The 23,407-nt window shown below is 36.3% G+C and overlaps 1 protein-coding gene across 3 annotated transcripts in view; it reads right to left on the bottom strand.

Annotated features, from left to right (window-relative positions):
* HELZ (helicase with zinc finger) overlaps positions 1-23,407 on the bottom strand; it is an 84,390-nt gene that overhangs the window by 36,536 nt on the left and 24,447 nt on the right. For 2 of the 3 annotated variants that reach the window (XM_051635255.1, XM_051635257.1), the window contains 10 exons: positions 23,179-23,227; positions 22,710-22,785; positions 19,518-19,716; positions 18,332-18,439; positions 17,718-18,015; positions 14,942-15,209; positions 10,321-10,654; positions 5,671-5,801; positions 3,017-3,196; positions 2,385-2,489 (listed from right to left, as the gene is read on the bottom strand). In XM_051635255.1, coding sequence (XP_051491215.1) covers positions 2,385-2,489; positions 3,017-3,196; positions 5,671-5,801; positions 10,321-10,654; positions 14,942-15,209; positions 17,718-18,015; positions 18,332-18,439; positions 19,518-19,716; positions 22,710-22,785; positions 23,179-23,227 — 1,748 coding nt within the window. The remainder of the gene's footprint in view (positions 1-2,384; positions 2,490-3,016; positions 3,197-5,670; positions 5,802-10,320; positions 10,655-14,941; positions 15,210-17,717; positions 18,016-18,331; positions 18,440-19,517; positions 19,717-22,709; positions 22,786-23,178; positions 23,228-23,407) is intronic. The other variant, XM_051635256.1, reaches the window with a different exon arrangement.

Here is a 23,407-nt window from a genome sequence, read left to right as displayed (position 1 = left end):
GGTTAGGGTGGTTTTTTTCTTTCCAAAACACTTTTGCATTAATTTCTTTCCATGTATCAAAATTGTTTCAATATCAAGTTTCTTCAGCAAGAGTGAGGTTTTGGAGTGTGCCCCAATACAGGTGAATCACATAATCAAACCCAAGGGCATTTTCTTTTTTCCCCGAATATAATTTTTTAATGGGATCAGAACTATGAGAATTTTGCATTCAGGCTTCATTGGTCTCTTATTTAGGTGCAGAACTTGGACTCAAAATACATTCTCAGTGTTCATTCTGCCTCTGCATTTTCCAAAAGGCATAGATGGTTATTTTGTTAGGAAAAAATATGAATTTATAATATGATATTTAAACACACAAAAATGCAAAATCTAGGCTTCAGACTGTTATGCTGCATCATGGAAAAGGTTATTTATTTATTGTATGTTTTACCCACAGAAATTTACAGAAATAAATATTTACACAGTTCTCAATGTTACATAATTACGTTTCCTTTCCTTAAAAACAACATAAATATTATGGTGCTACCCACTAAGCAATGGAAACATTTTTAGCAAGGTTACTATTGAGCCAACTCATCACTCTAGAGTAAATAAAGAGAAAAATCTAAAGCAAACTGCTCAGCCATTCAGAAACACATCAAACCCTGCAAGCAGCACCTCCAGCTTTGGTAATTAACTACTTCTGCTCCAAGTTTCCTCTAAAATACTGCAAGAGGCTCAGTGCTCAAACTAACAGTAATGATTTTAATTTGAAAATATATCTTGACAACAGTCAAAAAGAGCCATAATTAATTTTATTCTAGGAGTCTCACATAGTTTTAGTTTTCAATTCAGATACATTGACCCTTTAATTCCTGTCAGAGCAGGGTGACATGCACTCAGCTTTCAAGCAATACATGCTTTTCAATCATCTGTAGTATTTTTTAATCAGAAAACATGCATACTTGTGGATCCATAAATACCTACACACAATTCCAGGGATGCCTCCATTTTCTAAAACTTTTTATAGAGGTACCATGACTATTTTAACAATATCATGCAATCTACAATAGCACTTTCTGAAAGTTTCATAGCAAATACTATGATAATTATACTTAAATTCAAACTGACTTTTAAATTATGCGATGTAATTTTCTTGGCAAATATGTATATATATGTTTTAACTGTAAGAATAAACCCCCACTTTTGTTTATATATGTTCATGTAAGTATTTCTGAGACTGGACTATAGTTGAATACAGTACATAAGAGAAGGTAGCAAAAGCCTGGTAAGCACAATAAAACTGTATTTAAACTTTCATTCCTTGCTTTGTTAAATCACATTTTAATATTCCTGAAAGTGTCAATTACACACATTTTTTCCCCCACCACAAAGTTAAGACACCATAATGCTTTTCATCACAAAGTGTTTTACAAATCACTTTAAAACAACCTGTGCTAAAATACAACCAGATCAAAGGTAACTTTTCAAAAATAAGCTGCCTTCTCTTCCTTGGCCAGGTCCTCAATGTGTGTAATATATCAGATGGTAACTAAAGGCAGCAAACCTAAGAGAATTTACACTTCATTGCCTTTACTGACATTGCATAAAATAAAACCTCAAGATGGCTTTTATCAGCTAGCAAGTAAACATGCAGAGTCATTTTCTTAGTATTATAATGAACTCACACAGTGGCATTCAGAAAATTATGCCCATAATTTAAAAAAATATACATCAAGTTAGCAGTATACAAAATAGAGATTGTGATTACTGCAGAAAAGAATCTGCACAGAGGGTTTCTGTCCATAAATAAATCATCCTTAACTATTTTTACGCAGGTTTACCCTTTTTGCTCTTAAAGTTTCCACCCTTTCTTTTTTTTCCCCTCAACTATTTTTCCCAAAATAGCCACATGAAGTACATTTAACCCCACACACAATGACTACAAACTGACTTATCAGAAGAGGCTAAACTACTTTCACATGATTCTCTAAACAGATTCTCTAAAATGTAGCTCCTATGACATCAAAATTTTTCTTCAGAAAGGTGGGTAGCCCCAAATTATCCTTGTAAGTGTGAGTCAAAATTCTCTAGAATTAAAATACAATTAAAGTTCAGTTTACATTATCATAGTAGCTTTTAGAGGAGCGTATCAAAAGCTTGTTCATTAGGAAAGACACATTTATCAATAGAATAAGAAAAGCTTAAAAAAGGATGTCTTTATTTTTATGTAACGACCCAAAAGTATGTTGACAATGTTTCACATTCCTTTTAGTCTGTTTTTAAAAGCACTGCTGGTAATGCCAATATGTTTTTATGGTTTAGAGGTTCTTTAACCTTGTTTATAGACACCTTTTCTTAAGAATAGTATTTTATAGAGATACATAATAAGCCTTAAAAAATACCTGAGAGGTCTTGCCTGGGGATTGCCTGCTTCTACATACGGATGTAAATAATCCTTTATGTAGAGATCAGCAGCACTATTAGAATGGGTGCAAATGAGAATCCTGCTGGAATAAATGGTGCAAATAAAAAAGCAATGAAGAAACAGAAAACAATTCAAAGCTGTAGAATACAAAAAAAAGGAAACAGTGGCCATCTCCCAGCACATTTTTTTTAATGAAACCACTCACTAACCTAGGTAGTTTCCACAATTCAGCCCTTCAACTCAAATCCTTTAGATATTAAAAAATTTAAAGTACAAATAGTTTTTTTCGATTATTATTTTGTTATTATTAATGTAGACTTGATTTGGAGTAAGGAACAGCTTTGATTATCTAACATACTGCAAAACTTTCCACGTCAAGCACATCACAGTCATTCTATACATTGTCAATTTTAGTGTTGTTCTCAATGGAAAATACAGGCTAAGACTATAAAATTACTGTATCACTCAAAACAATGGTGGATGGCTTGAGTGGTTTTTATTTTTAAGCTGGATGCAAAATCTATATTCTACCTTTCACTTGAATTTAAGTAAAAAATTACATCTCCTCTGCTAATCAAGAATTGCTCTGTATTTAGTGCCCCATCTCACCTAGTATCCTGTTGTTGGAGTATGTGCTTGACTGCCTGAGCCAGAGTGAAGGTTTTTCCTGTCCCATAGGGACCGATGATAAGAACAGGAGGCAGTTGTATTGAGAGTGGAGTAGTGATAGCCAGAACAGCCTCTTTCTGCTTTGCATTTAGTCGAGGGTCCAACTGCTCATCCCATTGTCTGTACAAAAGGAGGCAACAAAGCTTAAAAACAGAAGCTGTGACAATCCACTGTCAGTCAGAAATGAAATGAGGTAAGATTTCAAAAGCTTTAAAGAAACTGAAGAGCTTGCAGGCTACTGTATTGATTGTGTCATTCTGAGGCACATTGAAAAAAAATCAACAAATCTAACAAAACAATCACAAAACATTTGCAATATGTTAGTTGTGTGGGTTTTTTCAAAATTAATCTAATTCTCCACTTACATTATCTCACCTAACAGGAAGTAACCCGCATAGTACACATTTTATTAAAAGTATATGCTGCACCATCACCTGGTAACAAAGGCAAGTAGACACATAATGATTTTCTACTATTACTGTGCAAAAATGTAATATTAGTTGAGTTTCTTCCCTGCCATATTTACATTGTCAGCTTTAAAAAACAACAGTTATACAACCCCAGGGCTTGGTAAAAGTTATCTACAATGACACATAAAAACAATTTAAAAACTAATGGCTACCAAGTAACTGAAAACTTCCCTTTACTTGTTCTGTTATTGAGATCAAGGCACATACCTCTAATGGGAAAGCAGTCTAAAAAGAGGATTTTGCCATATCTAGCTAGTGATACCAGCATTAAGAGGAAGATGCTTTCAGCAAATCCCAGTGAGAGTAAGAGGTTAAAAATCTGTAGACATAGTTTTTAATATTCCCACTGCCAGATTTAAAAGTAGACATGCATAGTAAAAAACACCTGTCTCTGCTGCACATATGGCCATACTTCAGTAATGTGATCTGCTCTGGTACAGGCACTCTGATGCTTACAGACTGGGAAAGTTTCTCTTCAGCAGTAGCTAGCAACAGGGAGTAAGATCAAGAGGGAATTGACTGAATTCCTAACTTTGAAGGCAGCTATGAACAAAAGACTGGCAGGAGACTCCAAGAAATAATGGAAAGTAACGGGGATTCAAAACAAAAATAGAAGAAACACAGAAGGAAAGACAGTTTTGAGTCAGAAGTACTGATTCTCAAGGTAGGGCAAACCAAGCCAGTAGATGGAAAAACACATGCTTATTACACTGACTTAAACTAAACTACAACCATTATATATCTCTCTCATTTCTGTATATAAAAACATAAAACATTATACAAATAAATTATATTAACTAAAACTAATATGTACATTTCTGTAAACATAAATTTCCTGATATATGACAGAGAGGAAAGCTTTAGCTTACTTGTCTTACCTTCTTTTCATTGAAATCACTGCTTACTTCCAAACTAGCATTAAACTAAAAAATTAAATTATTAAATTAAATTATTAAATTATATTTCCTTGCACGATTTAGTCAAAACCTAACGAAGTCAGTGAGCAGATTGTCACTGTCCTCCATTAGCTTTGCAGCAGAACTCCATGCAAAATCCATTCCTTTCTTTCTACCTTTACTGTCCAAGCTTTGACATGTGTAGCATCCTCACCCAGAACACTGCACCCACCCTTTTATTATCTCTGTTCTTCCTACACTTCCAAAGAAAATTATTTTTTTTCCCCAGAAATTTTTGTCTTGCATGACCTCACTGATCTCATGAGCTCTCAGGTTTCTGGCCAGATGGTTTTCCTTTTAATCCTTGAGCTACCTTCTGATTTGAACTGCATCACAATTACACTCTTAATTCTCACCTTCAAGACACCCCAAGACTCCTTTTATGTTGTCCAAGCATGCTCCAGGTATGTTCAGTTCCACATACTTCCATTCCCCTAGCTTCCAAGTACAGAAGCCTCATGCCTCTCTGATCCTTCCCTACGCACCAGAAACACTGACCATATTCCTTGGGCAACACAGCCTCACGTTTCTCTTCCCTAAGTTTCCTCCTTGAGACAAACTATTTTCACTGCATCAGCCTAGTGTTTCTTTAAAAGTATTTATACAACATAGAGGTTTATGTTTCATCAAGGAAACTGTAGGGCATGTCTACAAAGAATCTCAGGACTGCTTGCAAGTGCTGTGCTGGTCCTTCCAAGAACCAATCAATCTTGCACCTTCCTCAGCCACCCCCTCAGTGATGTGTCCACATTTGGACTCATTACATCAAAGTCAAAAGGTACTAATTGATAGTTCCTTGCCTGAGATGCTGCTCAGCAAACTCCTTCTAACTGGTATTTACACGCCTATAAAGTATAATGCATATTTCAGTGAGGAACAGCAAAGCATTAAATAGCAGATTTGTTTTATAGAGCTACAACACAACTGCAATGCCTATAAAACCACAGCTCAACTGCAGGGAAAACCAATCAACAACTTTTAATCCTCAGAGGATCAGTTTTCTTGTTTTATTTAGAACAGTTTCACTTCCTTCTCTGAACCACTCTCACCATTAATGAAGAGCAAAGCATGTTCCCTGTTTGAGGGCAGATTTCAGCCATCTGTTCTGAGAAATTCAGTACTGCATTACCACACAATCTTTGATATTAAAGTGTTTGTATTCTTGTACCTGTTGGGACTCCAGGGTATGGTGGGAGTCATGCTGACATCTGGAAACAAAATACTGTTGTCCTTAATCCTGTCCAAGGCATAATGCATTTCACAGAGGGGTAAGCGATTTAACTGAAACTGAAGTTCAACCTGCAGTGCAAAAAGAACAAACAAACAACTAGGTGAACCAAAAGTTATTCATTTAGAAAACACTCATTAGACTTTGCTGCATATGGTACACTTTTATCTTCCTGTAAACTACTGGCTCTCAGAAGAAATCAGCAAACATCATTCAGTCAGTGCTCTAATGTAATTTTGTTGTTTGACTTTTAAGGCTAGATTGCACTGCACTTTCAGAACAAAATAAAACTAAAAACATCCTTGGAATAGTTTTGGATATAAAAAAAATGCTTGTGGAAAGTTGTTTTTAAAAATACAAGCTTCCATTACTTAGTGTAAGAACAACTTCGAAACAGTGACAGGCAATTTTTTTACAGATCAACAAATGATATAAAACAGATGTGTGACCTGCACAAAAGTGACCCAAACATTATTTATTTCTAGTCAAGCATTCTGGAATGATATAACTTGTAATTTATTTTCAATTATTAGAAGTCTCCAAAAGTTAATTTCTAACAATTTGTTCCATGTCAATACATTCATTTTTTTCTTCTCTCAATTGCTTACATTTTTATTCTAGTAAAGAGAAGATAATGACAACAAAATTCTGGTACAAAGCCAGAAAAAACATGCAGAGCACGTTAACATCCCTGATTAAATTCAGGACTGAACAATGGATAGTGAAATTAGTTCATACATACATACAATAAAAGAGCAAAGAGAAAAACACATCCTAAATTTGAACAGTAGATAAAAGGAGCTCCTGGGAAACAATTCATAAAACCAGTTCACTCAGATTATCATGTACACATATTTAAATTTGCAATTATTAATCTCTCCAAAACAAAATTAATCTGATCAGAGCATTGCTCCTAAGAAATGTGTTAACAACAAAGAAAGCTTTACACAAAATTTGACACAGATTTGCCCTAATATAAAACAGCATAAAACCACCCCAAACTGCTGAAAACGTCCAAGTGACTGAAACACTTTTTTTTCTTTCCAAATCATCACTATCTATTGCTAAATATTTATGTAATTACTGTGCTACAATGCTAATCAGCATTTTGTGATTAAACAGGATTAAGTACCTTTCTGAGATTCACAATGAACTGTGAGCATGCAAACAGGCAGCCAAATGATTGCAACCTGTCTGGAAAAGCAGCCCTCATACACCTGGAAAGCACACCCCTTACGGTGACCGTGTCTATGGTCATCTTTACTGACAGCTTTCACAACCACTTTACAGAAGCTGGACTTGTATTATCAATCAGTAGACAAAAAAACAGGGTCAGAGTGAAGATGAGCTGAAGCTGGTACCTCAGCACCCTCACACTGCTGAAGAGACGGGGCAAAGCTGTGGTCGAGCATCCCACGTCATCCCAGAGAAACATCCACTGAGGTGATGCAGCCATTCTAAATGTATCTCAATGCTCAAAGCAAAAATTTGGTCTGAGATCTTTTCATTTTCTCTTGTAGCACTCATTGGTTCTCTAAGTCAGCCTACTATGCTTAATCACACCGTAATCTCATGATAATTATTGCCACCGACCAGAAATTTCAATAAACACAAAGCAATACTACAATATATCTTTGTAATTATCTTTCCTGAAAACTTCTATAAAGCCTTTCAAAGTCCTTGTCAAACTAAAATAAGTTTTCCTTACATGTTACAAACAAAAACCGATTTGTTTTCTTAAAGATCCCTGTGGATATCAAAATAAGACAGCAAAGTTGGGAAACAAAAGCAAAACAAAGACCTGGAAAAGCACAATCACTTCTCTAAACACAACATGCCTCACTCAAACCCATACAAACTTATCTCATTAACCTCTCCTCTGGAGAATTCCTCCTATGGAGGAGTGATTTAGCCTTCCAGATTTAACTATTTGTTGTTGAACCTGATACTCCTTTATCTGCCCACAAGGTCACCTCCTACCAGAGAGATCACAGCAGTAAAAACCCTTTTGTGCTCCAGTAACGGTCACTACTCAAAGTTCACCTCCTTTCAAAAAGATCTCCAAAATACAGCACTTAGCATTTTCCTGTTTCTAATACATTTCAATATTCCACTCTTCAAATTATTACATAGCACGTAAAACCAACACTAGCTTTGCTGTAAATAAACAATGTTTGCTTGTATTAGTGCAGAATGTAGACAGGACACATCAACACTTAAGAATTTCCCACACAGACACTGTTCCACTGTGCAGTTGATGCCGATCCCATTACTGCAGTCAACACCCTGGTCCTCAGAAGCACTTACCAAGAAACACAACCCCAGCTCATCCCAACCAAGGGGGACCTCAGCTTCATTCCAAAGCTCTGCCCAACTCATCTCTACCCAGTGCCCATTTGTTGACCCAACAAAGTCCCACAGATGTTTGGAAAAGAGTTCCACACCAATAGTGATGGTCCTATCCTCACAGTCTGATCTATACAGGAAAAATATCTTTGCTCAGACAGACCCAAGGCTAACAAAAGACCACTCAAGATAACTGGCAATTTAAATGCAGAAAACCTGTGATGTACATCTCAGCAACACTGTATAAGTCTCTTCTGGGAGTCCAAGCAAGATGCTGAGCACTAAATATCTCTTATTATCTACCTGCATTCACCACTTTCTTTAAGTGCTTGTGATTTGTTTTGGTTTTAATCCAGTTTGGATAGAATCAAATAGTTACATTTGCTATTGCAGAGTAATGAATGAGGCCATCTGTGAAGGAGAGGCATGTAACCTGCTTCAAGAGATATTCCACAATAAGAAAACAGTCGGAAAGGAAGTTAATCCCTTGCCAGATACACAGAAGAGGAGACAGAACAGAGTAACTACTCCAAAAATAAACCAGTCGCATGTTACTTTGGTCACCAAAAGGAGCAGTAGCCAAGGGGCTTTAAAGAACCAGTTCACTCCATCCCACTTTCATGAATGGTGCACTTGATGAAAGCAGATCATGTATTCATTATAGCTAAGCCAGGACAACGGGCAAAAAAGTGTTCAGAAAATTTCCAAGATGAATTATTAGAAGAGGAAAGGAAGAAAAACACCTAACTTATCCAAAACCTACACCAAACAAAAAGCAATGTTGTCAATGTGTAAGAAACACATGGGGAACGATAACTCTGCTGAAGACAAGGGAAAAATTTCCAGCACATTTAATAAAAACATTGTACATCCAAACTATAATATCCTGTGTTCTAAACTTAGGATCCCTTTCCAAATTTTCAGTCAATATTTAATCAGAAAATAGAATTAGAATTCATTAAAATACAGGTAACACTTGAAGGATTTGACCACCAGTTTACTGATGAATGTATGAAGTACTAAATTATTTTACAAATAACTTTAGGACCCGATTTTTAATGCAGGTTAGATTTGCTACCTCAGGCAAAGTTTTATGAGACACTCAAAGAAAAATAAGACTGTTGCTGAAGCCTCTGCTCATTTTGCATTCCACTGCAGTTTCTGATAGCACCAATTAGTAAGTTTAATTATTGTTTTAAGAAAACAAACACAAAACCAAGATCCCAGAACAACATGACTTCCCAGGCTAATTACCTATGTTAAATTAAGACACTAGGATTCTTCCTTGTGCTTCCCCAAAACAAAATGAGTGGGAGAGAGATAATGTGTTGGTGAAAATACATTCATTGCAAGCAATTCCAGTGCCCAATATACGAGATTATTTCTGTTTGGTAACAAGATCAGTCATAAGGTCTCCAGCAGACACACTGGGGATGGGTAAGGAATTTAAGTATTTAACTTAACTAGTCTTCTCTTACATGCACTTATACCTAATGCACTATCTCATCTGCAATCTACACAATATTAAAAGTATCCTCATCCATTTCACGTTAACTGTAAAGTAAACTACAGCCTTACCTTACTGTCAACACTCTTTTCTCTAGCAAAAGTGTTACAACTCCTCATTTTGTGACTGAATGCCTCCAAGAGAGAGAAATATCCCTCTTGGATATAAATGTCAGGGGAGTGAGAGCCATACAGGCAAGTGCTATCATTCTGAAACACAGCATATGTATCACAGAAGCATTTAATGCCTCCATCTACCAACATTCATCGTCTTCATCAGGGAAATACTGTAAATTGAGGACTCCTCCACCGAAGGACAATATCCCTCTTGTTCTGTTAGAAATGCAAAAAGCAGCACAAGGCCCATTCATACCTCAACAGACTTTACTAAAAATTAATCCTATCTCAGGCCTAGAAACAAACAGCGGAATCCACAATGTCTAATCATCTCAGAAGAATTTTGCCAGAAATTGAACTGTTTTAAATGTATTTTCACTCTGTAACCATTTTAAAATATTAATTTCTTTTCCAAGTGACTCATTTATATGTACAACACGTGCACACACACACGTATACGTGTATATTTCTGTATTAAAAGATTTCACCTATCTGAAATTCTGTGTATGATGATGAATGACAGAATTCCTTTTCATATCTTCAAGCAATTATTTTGGATGGAACCAAAATAGACAGGATGCAAACAGTTCCCACACCAAAACCACTTCCACTCAGACTCACCTGCATTTCACAATCTGCCCGAAGATTAAGTTCTTCGCAGCATTCCCTGGATACCCTCAAGAAGATATAATCCTTTGTTTTCTCCTCAATAGCTGCTTCATAAACCTTCTCTTTGGTTCCTTGGGTCTGTGCTGACTTCTCTTTAGTGACAGGTAATAAATAAACTGCATTGACTTTGGTCATCACCAGCCGTCCAGCCAAAGTGTCTTCCGAAAGCGTCTCAGTGAGCTTGAAGCGGCCAAAAAGTTGTCCATTTTGGGCATACTTTGCACCTCCAGAAACACCAGTGAGCATGAAGCTTGCTACAATCTGCAATTGCACTTTTATGTTGAACCTAAGTGAGAAAGCATCGAGTAAGTGCAGAAATATGCTCTCAGATTCAGAAATTTCATGCATTCCAGCTGAAGGTTTCACTGCCTCACATTTCGAGAGTATGACTTGTGTAAAATAAACAAGTCAAGTCAAACTGGCCCTTTGCAAGTGTGAGGCTGTTGACAGTTTACATGTTTTCCTTTTGATTATAGCCTACAAAACATACATTCAAAAGAACCAACCTCTTTTTTTAAAAAAAAAGAATCCCCACAAGACAGGAATAAATACCAGATTTCCTGAGACTAAAATAAGTTGAGGGTGAAATAGAGCTGCTGAGCATGTCCCAAAGCAGTAAGAGTTTCTATTTAAGTAGTTTGTAAGTTTATGTTTGAGATTCAAGGAGAGATGTGCAGGCTAAGGACAGAGTGAGATCCTTGTTTATTTCATATACCTCTTCCAGGCTGCACACCAGATACAGTAATCTACATCTACCTGTAATGCAGAGGAATTTATTAAATGCCTCAAAAATATTTTCTTATAATACTTTTCACATTTATACTAGTTTTACTTGATGTGTTGATCTTCTCATATTTCCTATTTGTAACTAATGAACAGGTAAATTTATCACTGAAGACCTGTAGTGTCAAGAATCATAATCATAAAATCTAACATCTTTGTTCTCTTGGAAATTAAATACCTACCAAATCAATATATTTATTTATTTTTCATATATGGCAAATCTCGAGTCTTGCCCAAAAACTGCAAGTTTGCCCCCTTGTGGCAACAGTTGCTTCTTTACATAATACGAGTGTTAGGTCACATTCAAATTTCTCATTTCTCCACCCTCAGAAAGCAGGTATCTTCTTACTGAACACAGATTTGTTCAGTTCACCAGTAACCACAAGGTTACTCCACAAACTACAGTTAAAGCAGTGACAAAAAAGCACGTACTTCAGGGAGCACCCTAGAATAAATGTATTACTTCCAGTTTCCACATGGGTTAAAAAGCCCCCAAACAAATCAAAGCAGCAACTTTCTTCTATACTATATGTCTTCTGCACTACCCCAAAGCACCTATCAGCAAGTGAGCAACACCTACAGCAGCTCATATCTCATTCAGATGATTGTTAAAATACTTCAGCATTAGTACTAAGATAGAACTACATGCTATTGTGAATTTATTTTGTTAAAACTTCCCTAAAGTTGAATCCTTATGCTACTGAATATGCATCATCTCATTTCCAAATTCAAATTCGTAAAAAAATGTGCTGGAAAATAGTACTATTGCCATTCTGAGACAAAGCAGAAACTAGGGTCTTTACAAATGACCAAACTGAATCTGCTGTGCTAAAGGGAATCTCAAGTTTAGAGACCATCAAGCAATTTCTATTGAGTAAGCTGACACCTTCTGGCAAACTGCTAAACTACAAAATCTTCTATAGATTAACTGTAAAAAAATAACAAGTTTCTTCTTTCATCCATTTTTCACCCTTGCTTTGGAGGTTTATACAAAATAAGGGTTTCAGTCAGTCTTAAATAAATTGAACAAACACAAACTTAGGTTTTCCAGCCTAACTGCAGCGTTACTGACACTAGCTTAGGAAAAAGCCTGTCATTCATATTTAAAAGCACAGAAATTAAAGAAAGACTTAATCATTAATCCATCCAGTACCAATGCAAACAAATTCCTCAAAGGCAAATAAACCCATTCTGAACAAAGCTCCATGTAACACTTTCTTACAAGTACCTTCAACACATTTCCTCTTACATTTATACACAGAGCTCAAAGGAGGTGTGCAGTGTGACTCCTACCCATGTATTGATATAAGTAAGACATAGTAATGACAAGGGCAATTTTGTTTTCCACCAGAGCCAGTATTTTAAATTTTCACAGCCTTGAGGATAAATCTACTCTCTAATTCTGGGAGCAGACAGTGTGCTGCATGGAAGGAGCTACATGTCACCCCAAACACAACTAAATGTTTATGCAAGAAAATACACAGCATGTTCTAGCCACTCTAAGAATTCTATGCTGCTTTTAAAATATCAACAGTTGTCTGTAGGGCAAAACTTTCCAAAAAACAAGCTAGTATCAAGATCAGAACATTGTTTTGCTTTTTCTTATAGAACCTATTTGCATTTGGAAATTAAGACAGCAGTGGCTTCTTTACGCTAGCCTTTATTACTTTTTCTGAATGCCTCTTGAAATATTGAATAAATATGACTTAAAAGTAAAGCTCTCTGAGACTATCCAGAATGATGTCCCTTATAACTAAGTCCAAGACTTTTTTAAAGCCACTGCAACCTTCATCCAATACTTTTCAGTAGTTCCATTCAGGTTTGAAACAGTGCTTTCTTAAAAAGTGAGAAATCACCAACATCCTTAAAACCCAACAACTCACACCAGTCTGAACTGCAGACACTCATGTTCTTCCAGTCTTGTCAGAAGAGACCATGCTGACAACCCTACTCCTTTTAGGATACACATCCACTAACCATCAGAGAGCAGCAGCTCAGAAACATTTTCACTCATGGCACCACTTCAGAGCTGTGACAACCTCCTCACGTTTGTACTTCTGGGCCCATTTCTAGGCTTGCAACCCTGACACTTCACTAGAGAATACCAAGTGTGTGATCTTAACCACAGAGGATCAGAACATTGTGCTAGTTTGAGCCTTGTTGTAATAAAGTGGGTCAGCTACAAGATCAAAAGAATGTTTCTGTCACCAATGCTATCAAAACAGAAGATTTCAAGAACATTATTAAAATTTACTTGTATTCATCTACTAGATAGAAAAAGGGCAATAACTTATTGCTGCATCAAACTGTCCAAAGACACAGAGTATTTTCTTTCATTTCTATAGACATGCTGCTCTTTTGTTTCCTATGAGATATCAGAGTGTATTTCTCAACGTGAAAATTCACTCAGTAAAAATATTGTTTACTTTTATATCATATTTCATGTTTACTCAAACCCACTTGTTTTAAAAAGCCTTAGAAAAGTCAACCTGATTATAAATATTTATGATGGAGATTATTTCTGTATGCTGAAAACTGTTCAAGCGTGATTCCTCTGTTATGTTAGACTCCAGCTCAAGAGCAGAGCATGGAAGAAATGAAAGATATGAAGAAAAATAGTTCAAATGTACTGCCCTTCATCTGAGATACAAACAAGAAATTGAACCATTTTTCTACTTTAAAAGCATTAGAAATACAACTAGTCATAGTATTTCTTCCTAAATTCTAGAGGGGTGATTCAACTGAACCTCTGTAGCTCCAGGAGTGGTTTGCCTTAAAAAGGCATTTCTGATTTGGAACTTGGGTAATTGATAGAACTCAATTTGCTACCAAATTAGGCTAAAGGGAGGTTATTCCTTTTTAACTTTCCATTCTGAGTAGTGCAACACAGTAAAACTCTTTTATAGAATCACAGAATCATTAAGGTTGGAAAAGATCTCTGACAGCATCAAGTCCAACCATCAACCCTATACCACCATGCCAACTAAACCATGTCCTGAAGTGCCACTTCTGCACGTTTTTTGAACAACCAAATGACTGCAGGCAAAATTTTTAACCACAAATATCAAACTACAGAAGAAAAGGCCTCATGAGAGTCAATACATGGCAAGCTCACATCTTTTTCCTACCTCTCTATTAGTTCATGCAGCTTATCTAGTTGAGAAATACGTACATAGTACAGAACAAAACAAACAAAAAATGTATACTATATGCCTTTATTAGGAATCTTATTCAGAAGCTGGTTTTCAGCCTATTTAAAGAAGAATTATAATAAAGTCAGCTGCCACATCATCATAAGATTAGAGTTTGATCCACCCACAATTCAACCTTTTCTTAAAAAGAAATTAAAAAAATTAACACTCCCTCAAGGCATCTTACACAAAGATTTCATATATTACTTAGCTATAACCTACTTCCACCAAGGAACAAAAAATATGACTCCTAATGCTAGTATCCTCTTGTATAGAAAGCCAAAAAACTGTAAACAAAAATAATTTATTATTATCCAGATATTAACAAAACAATGTACAATAGCTGTTTAGTGCCTCCAATCATAACCATAGACTGACACATACCATTTTAAATTAGTATCAGTAATTTACATTAGTTAACTGCAAGTAACCTTTATCAAAAGTTACTCTTTCCAAATTCCTATACAATTTCATTTCCAAGAAGCAGGAAGACTTCTATCTTAAATAATTGTGTAGGTTTCAAGAAAAAAACTGTCATTCTCATTTTAATGGGACAGCAAAGAATATCAAAAAAGTAATTTTATGAAGGCATCACTTACTTGCTAACTTCCTTATACTGTGCTATTTCCTCTATATAAAGGAGGTCATGTAGCCGTGACTGATAGTTGGTCTTGGTCAATGATTTGTCCAGCACAGATTGAGTAAATAGCTGGTCAGCAGATAGAGGGATTTGGTATCTGGTAAGAAGGCTCTTCTCCAATTCAGTAGTTTCATTAGGCTCAAATTCTACAATAGTCTTAGAAGTAGAATCCCAACGCTTGGCTGTGGTTAGTAGCTGTTGCCGTGCATGCATCAGGTATTCAAGATCTGGATATAGACACACGACAGGGAAAGGAAATCAGTTTCAACTCACTATGTGTTTGGTTTGCATTTAAAAAAAAAAACCAACAAACACCCAACACAAAAAAACCCCACTACTAAAAAGAATCCCATCAGAGATGAACTAAATGTAGGTAAGTCTCCTCTGCCTAAAACAGCTTTGGTAGGTTCACTGCTAGTAATCACCATCCCTAGTTTCCAGGTGTACACAGAGAGCAAGATCTCAATAACAGAAAATAAATGTGCTCTAGAATATCAGAATATTAAATAGAAGCAACTCTGAAGGACTTGCTGTCACAATATGGTTTCTGCAACATCATCTTATTTCAAAAATAAAAGTAGTGAAGAATCTTACAATATATACTATAACATTTAGAAGGTGATTAAAAAAAGTTGATAAACTAGCTAGAAAGAAATCATTACATTTGCAGAACTGTGAAAGCCCTTAAAAAAATATCTACAGTAGCGTGATATGTGGATCTTGCAGGCAGTTGCATTATATATCTAGAGTTAGTTTGCTAGGCAAAATTTTGGAAATGTAACTTAACATGATCTAAAGCTGGAAAATTAAGAGGAAATTAACTTTTCAGTGTACCCTAATTTCAGGAACCACATAGTTTAAATGAGAGACAGAAGACCCAGCTCTGTCTACAGCCACCCATAATATACGCACTTACACCACAAAAACACTATGACAAGAGTACACCAGTTAACAGAACTGCAGTTAGATTGCAAGATTAAAATATTTGGCATTTAAAGTGAAGCTACGATCTCCTAATGTATTATCTCTGAGTAAGGTTTAAGATAGGTATCCAGGATATCACACCAACGCTGAAAAAAATGTGTGAAAAATACATTTTCAAATTCAAATGGAACACTTAACATCATCTTGACTGTCTTTATTCTGAACAGAAGGAAAACAGCTTCTTTGCAGAAGAAATCTCAGTTCAGCTTGATTATTACTACAGGAATGTAGCTTATCTTCCTGGCTAATCTTCTATGTTCACTAAGAAGCCACATCTAAGTATCTTCCTACAGCCTGAACCATACTGATAGCTACAGTTGTATGGCAAGAAGTCCATGTTTGTGTGGTTTCTGTGTTTGAAATCATCTCACCATAAATGAAGCCTTCTCTCATACTAACTGTACCTAGATCACAGATCTAGGTCACAACAGCTCAGTAATTATGCTGGGTTTGAGCTGCTGTTTGCTAGGAAGACAGCCATTTCATTCCCCACATGAGAGGCTTCCACTGGAATCCTGACATAAGCAGTTCCTGGCACAGGCTGCACATACGGCGACCCTCTCATAAAGAACACGTTGTACACAGAACTCAACTGCATCCATCACTTGTATGTGGATTGCAAATGGCTGCTCCTTCTGTCACTCTAGTTAGGAGTTAGTTGAAGCCAAAAAGGACCAAGACCATAGACTGGTTTGACAGTTAAGTCTGACTATGCAAATAAACTATGGCTTGGTTTTCTTGAACTGAAACAGGTTTACAATAAAAGGACACCTGTTCTCCACAAACTCAATGTCTTAGGAAGCCTGTCAGCTGTGATTACCCACATTGTTACATGGAGATCATATAATGGCTCCTGAAAAGACCACAGCCTTGCTTCTAAGCCTAGCTTCTTGTTCACAAAGCAATATTCTCTGCTTCAAGAGACATCACAACTTGTACAGCCTTCCTGCTCCTGGCTGCAAGTACTTGGGTCATCTGGAAAGATCAGTTCATGATCCTTGGTATTTGCTGTTTACAGTTTATTTTTGTTAACACTGCAAATGTTAACCTGGTATATGAAAATAAAGGACTGGAATAAAACCTGCTGTTTTCTCAGTTTCACCTTTTTGCTTTCTTTTTCTTATTCTTCCTACTCACACCCCAGTGCTACAATTCTGCTTCTTCAGAGTTTGTATTACCATACTTTATCCCACCCCATTGCTTGCTGCCAAGAGACAGTGACCTATATTTAGCTCTCAATCTTTTACCATAAATCAAAGTGCTTCCTTCTTTTTTGCACATCTCTGAAGATCTTTCAATTTGTTGACATTGTTCTGATAATTGAGTTATTTCAGGTTTGAACTGAGAGACATAGGTCAATTTCATAAACAGAACACAACCTTTACAGTAACGCAGACTTAATGTTTCTTTTTACTTGAACACCCACAAATACAGTTACACTTTTTTTACATTTTCAAAATGTATGTCAACAGCAATTCATTGCATTACAAGCCTGTACTTTGCCTCTTGCTTTTGACAACCCTAGTCAGTTTTCTCTGGGAGGAAAAAAACCCAACAAACCAACTTCTCAGATAGTCTGCTTTAATTAATAAAATAATTACCAGGTGTGTTCTCATACAGAAACACTTCATTACAGTAAAAGAAATTAATTTACTGTTAATACAGATGCTGTTCTGCTCCAAAATGAGAAAAGGAAAGAGGGCATGAAAGATTTCCACTATTCAAAAAAAAAAAAAATCTTAACACATTACCTTCAGTTGAAGCAGCATCAATCATCACTCGTTGCATGAGGACTGGTTCTAATCCAAAATCAAATACAACAGTTTGGCGAAAAGTTCCAAAGATTTCTGTGTTAAAGGCTATACTGACTTTGTATATATAGTGATCTATTCCATTCTGGACCATCTTTCCTCCTATCCATTCCTGACAGTTTTCTGGAACTTCTTGTGATACCTGGGTAGTGCTGTCTCCAGCAGATATTGCAACGATACTAAAATGTGGACGATGGGCATCATAAAGCAATGCCACTCGGTACAGCATTCTTGCAGGCTATAAAAAAAAATGCAAAGGTTGAAATAACAGTATGTTGGAAAACTGAAATTATCTCAGGGATATCTTCATTTGCAATAAGAGCTTATAAGAACGTTCAGCTTCTCACAGCAGGTACAAGTCCTGCCTGCTTTCCAGAAATCTGGTCAGTGAATATATATTCACCAGAGCTGCTGGGAAAAGAGAGAGAGAAGGGATGGTGGTAGGAAATGTCTCTATTTTTATAATAATTACGGAGTTGAAATCTTAATCCCAAAAGGCTATGAGCTACATTTGAGTAATGATTGACTCACATTCAAAAGATAAGTATTCCTACCTTACAAGTGAGAGCAAATGTCCATGTCTGATGGGACCTCTTGGTGGTGACAGTTACCGATAGCTCAGGATTATGTTCTACTCTCACTCCTTCTACACTTTCACTAAGCTAGATTAAAAGAAAAAGAAGAGAACATTAAACTTTTACAGACAGTATCCAAATAACCTTCTGGCAAAGGTGGTGTTTTTTTAAACATAAAGTAGAAAGAAAGGTTTCCTAGATTGTGCAGGATTGATTAAGTCCTGCATAGGAATTAATGAAAATATGTACTATTTCAGAAAGACAAGCCAGCCAAATATCGAGTTCATACTGTGTAAGCAAAGAATAGTCAATTTAAAGACCAATAACCACAGGACTTGATTTTCAAAAAACTTAATTGTACATATTGCAAGTAGAATATGATTTCATTTGAAAGGAAGGATCTGATAAAACAAGGCCCAATGACTGCATTTCAAGGAGATCCCAGATCTCCCTGACATCAGTGAGACTACTAAAGACACCAGGGAACTAGGATCAAGCCTTCTGCTCATGCATTTTGCATGAAGTCCACTCTTCCCAGATTTGAATGAATAATAGATGGACCAAAAACTCCTTATGGTCAGTGGTTAAGTAGAGCTGGTTGAATGCTGCAAAAACATGATCTGGATTTCCAACAACTGCTCAGTCTGATCATATCCATACCCCATTCTCATCAGTATTCAAACTTTTTTTTGAACATTTGGGGGATTGGTTGTTCATACAAGTGCCTGCAGCTGCAGGCAAAGAAAAGGGCCCATGCACAAACAAGAATATTCTCTACTGAGTCCTGAAAGCTTTGTCATGTATTGTTCTTCAGTTTAAAAAGTTCTGCCATCTACTCAAGGAACAGGAACAATACCATGAGACTTGGCTGACCTATCCTGCACTGGGAATAGTACAGATGCAAAACAAACAAGCTGTGCTTAACCCTCAAGCTGCAATTCACACACCACTGAATTTCTGAGAAGAAAGAGTACATCTGCAGAAATCAGCCTAAGACTCCAATACCTCTGCAAGAAGACACAGGGCAGAAAGGAAAGGGGAGCAAACTGGTTGGACAATTTCTTGGTAAGGAGTGATTCAACCAGCTCTGATAAAAAGGGCCAAAAGCAGGCTCATCTGTTAGTTTTAAATATCAGCACATAGGGAAGTAGTGTATTTTCCTTACCACTTTCTCAGGAGATAATGAATTCATCCATTTCTCAATCAAGGTTTCCATATAACTGCCTGAACACTGTTTGTTTTCCTTCTGCTGTTTTAATCTGATCAGGCGGGAAGCGTAACGTTTCTGCCACTCTGTCAGCTCCTCCTGGGAATGTGCTGAAGTGCACTGAGCCCCGTACCTGCAGATCCCCTGCTCTAAAAATCTACATGAAATAGGAAAAACAATTATGCCTTGGAACTTTTTTGGTCTCCAATTTCAAAAAAGAAGAAAAGAGATAAATTAATTAAAATTTTACTTCTAAAGCCAGAAGAACACTCCTTAAGTCTCTCTCACAGAACAAAAGGCAGTTTGGTCCATGTGAACTACTTTGCAAATGTATACATGTACACAGCACCTTATGAGAGAGGCAGCAGTCTCTCTTATTGCAAAGTCCAGGAAAGTATTTCAAATTTATCTGAAACGTAGGGGCACATAAGTCATTAATTAAGAAATTTCCAGCTTCAAAGAAGAAAGAATCAAGTGTTTGTACAGCAATTAACACAATGAGATCATGGACTATCCCTGAAATGACTAGACACTGCACTAATATGAATAAAATACTCTTAATCAGAGGCAAAGGGAAGATGTAGCATCATTTCCTCCAACAGTTATATTATGAGCTGACAAATGCTCATTCAGCAGTTTTTCCTGGAGCAACAGTGACATCCCATGGTCCCTTCTACTAAATACACCTACAAAGAAACCATCCAATTCTCTTCTTTGTAAAGGGTGTATCAGTCTAAAAGGATCTATTTTTACAGAGCTTAAGGATCTGTTACACTTTTCATTTGTTGGCTTGTGCTGATATTCCAAATGCCTGTATCTAATTTATTCATTCAAGTTCTCAGAATTCATTGCAAGTATGGGCAAATGGCTTATAACCTGGGAATTATTTTTACAATGTAACTTTGTATTACAGTAAAAAAAAACACAAGGCAAGCTGCATCTTTATCAATTGTCAAAACTGAAGCACCTAAAAAACTGATGACAAAACAAAGAACAAAATGTGGGGGAGAGGAACTAAGTTCTGAAGGTACTAAGAAAGAATCAGATATGGAGAATAAACTTCAGGGCAGAAGGCTGTTTGGTTTGTTTGTTTTACATAAGGAGACTATAAAGAGTTAAGGTAAAGATCACATTTATTATAAAAAAAAAAGGCAGGCAGGCTGATCTTTGTCACAATATTAAGTTTATAGAAACTCTGTAAACATAACTGCATTTGAATTTCATATGGCTTTCTACATACACATTTATATTAAGAATCTCCTCCTACAGTGATGAGTTACTGTAAAAAAGAAAGGATGGACCAAGACTAAATTAACACAAAGTCAGGACATCACTGATGAAGACAGCAGAAGGTGATCAGTGACTGAACAACTTTTCCATAGTAAATATATTATGTGATGTAACATGATTTAGAGTGCAAACTTTGATATAAGTCACAAAAACAAGTAACAGTAACATGGAAATCTGGCAGCAAAAGTACCTGGTTATCTAGGCCATACCTTTAACAGTGGTTATAATTTGGTTTAGCATACATTTTTCCTTTTAGAAAAGTTTATGCATGCCCTGTTTATAAATATAAAAATTGTTTGTTTGGCCAATTTATAAAAAAAATATGCCCAATATCTATCACAATGTTATTAAAGGCACTCTCAAGCTATGTTCCTTAATATATTATAAATTAAAATATTTTTCTTAGCAGTGATTTTCCATATTTTTACTGTTTATTTTCCAATTCACCATTGCATTAGAATGTTCAGGTACAATTATGATTTTCATGGCCCAAAGTAAATGGAGCACAAGCATGAAAAATTGTTGACCTGTTCTTATTAGCTACATAGCAGCTTGAAAATCAAGTGGTCTTCCCTTTCATTAACAGGAAAGCATATTACTTTAAAATTTGTCATCATTATACATATTTTCCAAGTTCTTATAGTTAGTTTGTTTAACAGACATTTTTTTTCCTCATTTTTACTTTCTTACTTAATGCTCCCTGCAATTTCATAGCTTCATTATCTAGAATAAATATGCTGCACTCCTACTGCTTTGTGGCACACAGGGGAAAACAAAGCACAGCTCCAGAAATTCATATTCAGTACCTGTATCCGCCTCCTTATAAGGAATCAAAATCTTTAGTCCATGGTCAGAATGACACTGTTCATATGGATTTGCTGAGTAAGGCACATCCTTCTCAGTGTGGAAGCAATATGCATAAAGCTAATTACAGCTTCAGTGGAAAAACATTTCAGAGCAATGGTTGGAAACACTGTATAGATGTTACTCAACAGAAAATCAACATGAGCTTAAAAACTGTAAGTATCTGCTTTAGAAAAAATGCTGAATATGCACCAGATATGATAAAAGTCAACAGGAGTTGCTAAGATTTAGCATCTCTAGAACGCTATGCCAGAAGTAGCTCAAATTCAGCAATTCAGACACGTGATTTAAAAAGTAGGTCAGATTCCTGCTCATGTTTTTAAACTAATTTATTTGCATCAGTCACATATATGGCAGGATGGAGGGCACAATGATGGTTCCTCCCCACATTTATTAATACAGTTCTATGTAAGTAGTGACAATTAACAACACAAAATACAGGCAATATTGAGTAGTAGACCAAAAAGATGAGGAGAAACTCCAAAACAAGCCACTGGGTCTTCAGCAGGGCAATTCACCTCTGTGTATTTGAGCTTACACAAAATGGAAATAATGAGATCCAGAGGGAAATTCTACAAACAATTTTTTTTATCCGTAGCCACAGCCAATCTGTCAACAAAGCCCATTTATCTGCAGGCATGCACCCTGTCTGCTCTCCAAGCACACTTCACTGTGCTAACACTGTTGTCTGTGGGAACTTTTCACATCTCTGAAATGATACAAATTGGAAAAGATAGGGGAAAAAGACAGATGCTGACCTGTGACTAGAAAAATGGTTCTCAAACCACTCCCTTATGAAAACTGAGTTACTGATTCATTGTATAAACTGAGGTGCTTCTGGATAAACTGACCCTTCCAAAAATCTGTGAATGAATCAACTCCTGTTCAAACAAGAACCTTCATTTTTCTGACCTCTTAATCATCCTGTCAGCAGTTGAATAGAAGAGGAAGTGTTATGATCCTTTGGAGAATGTTGATACAAAGCCATGATTTTACCTTTTACATAATGTATATTCTTCACTGCTTGTGACTCCCCTGGGTGGGGGCCGGAACTGCCAGCCATCCCGGGACCCTGCAGAGCAGTCAAAATTTAGGTTACTTTTCTAATTGCCAAGTATTTCTCAGTCAGCTATTAACTGTCCAGGGAATCTAAACATCAATCTAAATATCTCTAAATATCAACGCAAAGCAAAATTATGCACCGGAAATAAATTTTCTTGTTTAGAACACAGTCCAAAGGCTGTGAAGGCAAGTTACAAACTATTTGAAGAGTGGTGTGTATGTCTCTTCTTGACCAATAAACTTTTACCTCCAAATGCAGTCAGTGATGAGTCCCTGTCCCTGGGGCTCACCACTACAGTCGAGCCCCTTTTTAGTTTTTTTACTATTATGCAGTGCTGAACATTCAGCAGAACCCAAGTCTTCCCACTCCAAAATGAAGCACCTTTAGAACTGAGTTACATACCTTCTTCTAAATCTTCTACATGGTATCCTGATGGTACTTTACCAGCTGCCTACAATTGTATAAAAAAAACCAAAAACAGTTATAAAGGAACACAAAACAATTTCATTGGCTTCTTTGCTGTCAAAAAGTGTTTTGGAACAACCTATACAAATATATTCATCAGAAGTCTGAAATCACTTTCAGTCACAAACATTAATTTTGTTTTAACCTAACAACTGGATTGCAGCTG

The sequence above is a fragment of the Apus apus genome, chromosome 17 (genome assembly GCF_020740795.1).
Source record: "Apus apus isolate bApuApu2 chromosome 17, bApuApu2.pri.cur, whole genome shotgun sequence".
Lineage (NCBI taxonomy): Eukaryota > Metazoa > Chordata > Aves > Apodiformes > Apodidae > Apus > Apus apus.
The sequence above is the reverse complement of the archived record's forward strand: the minus strand, read 5'-3'. Positions and strand labels throughout refer to the sequence as shown.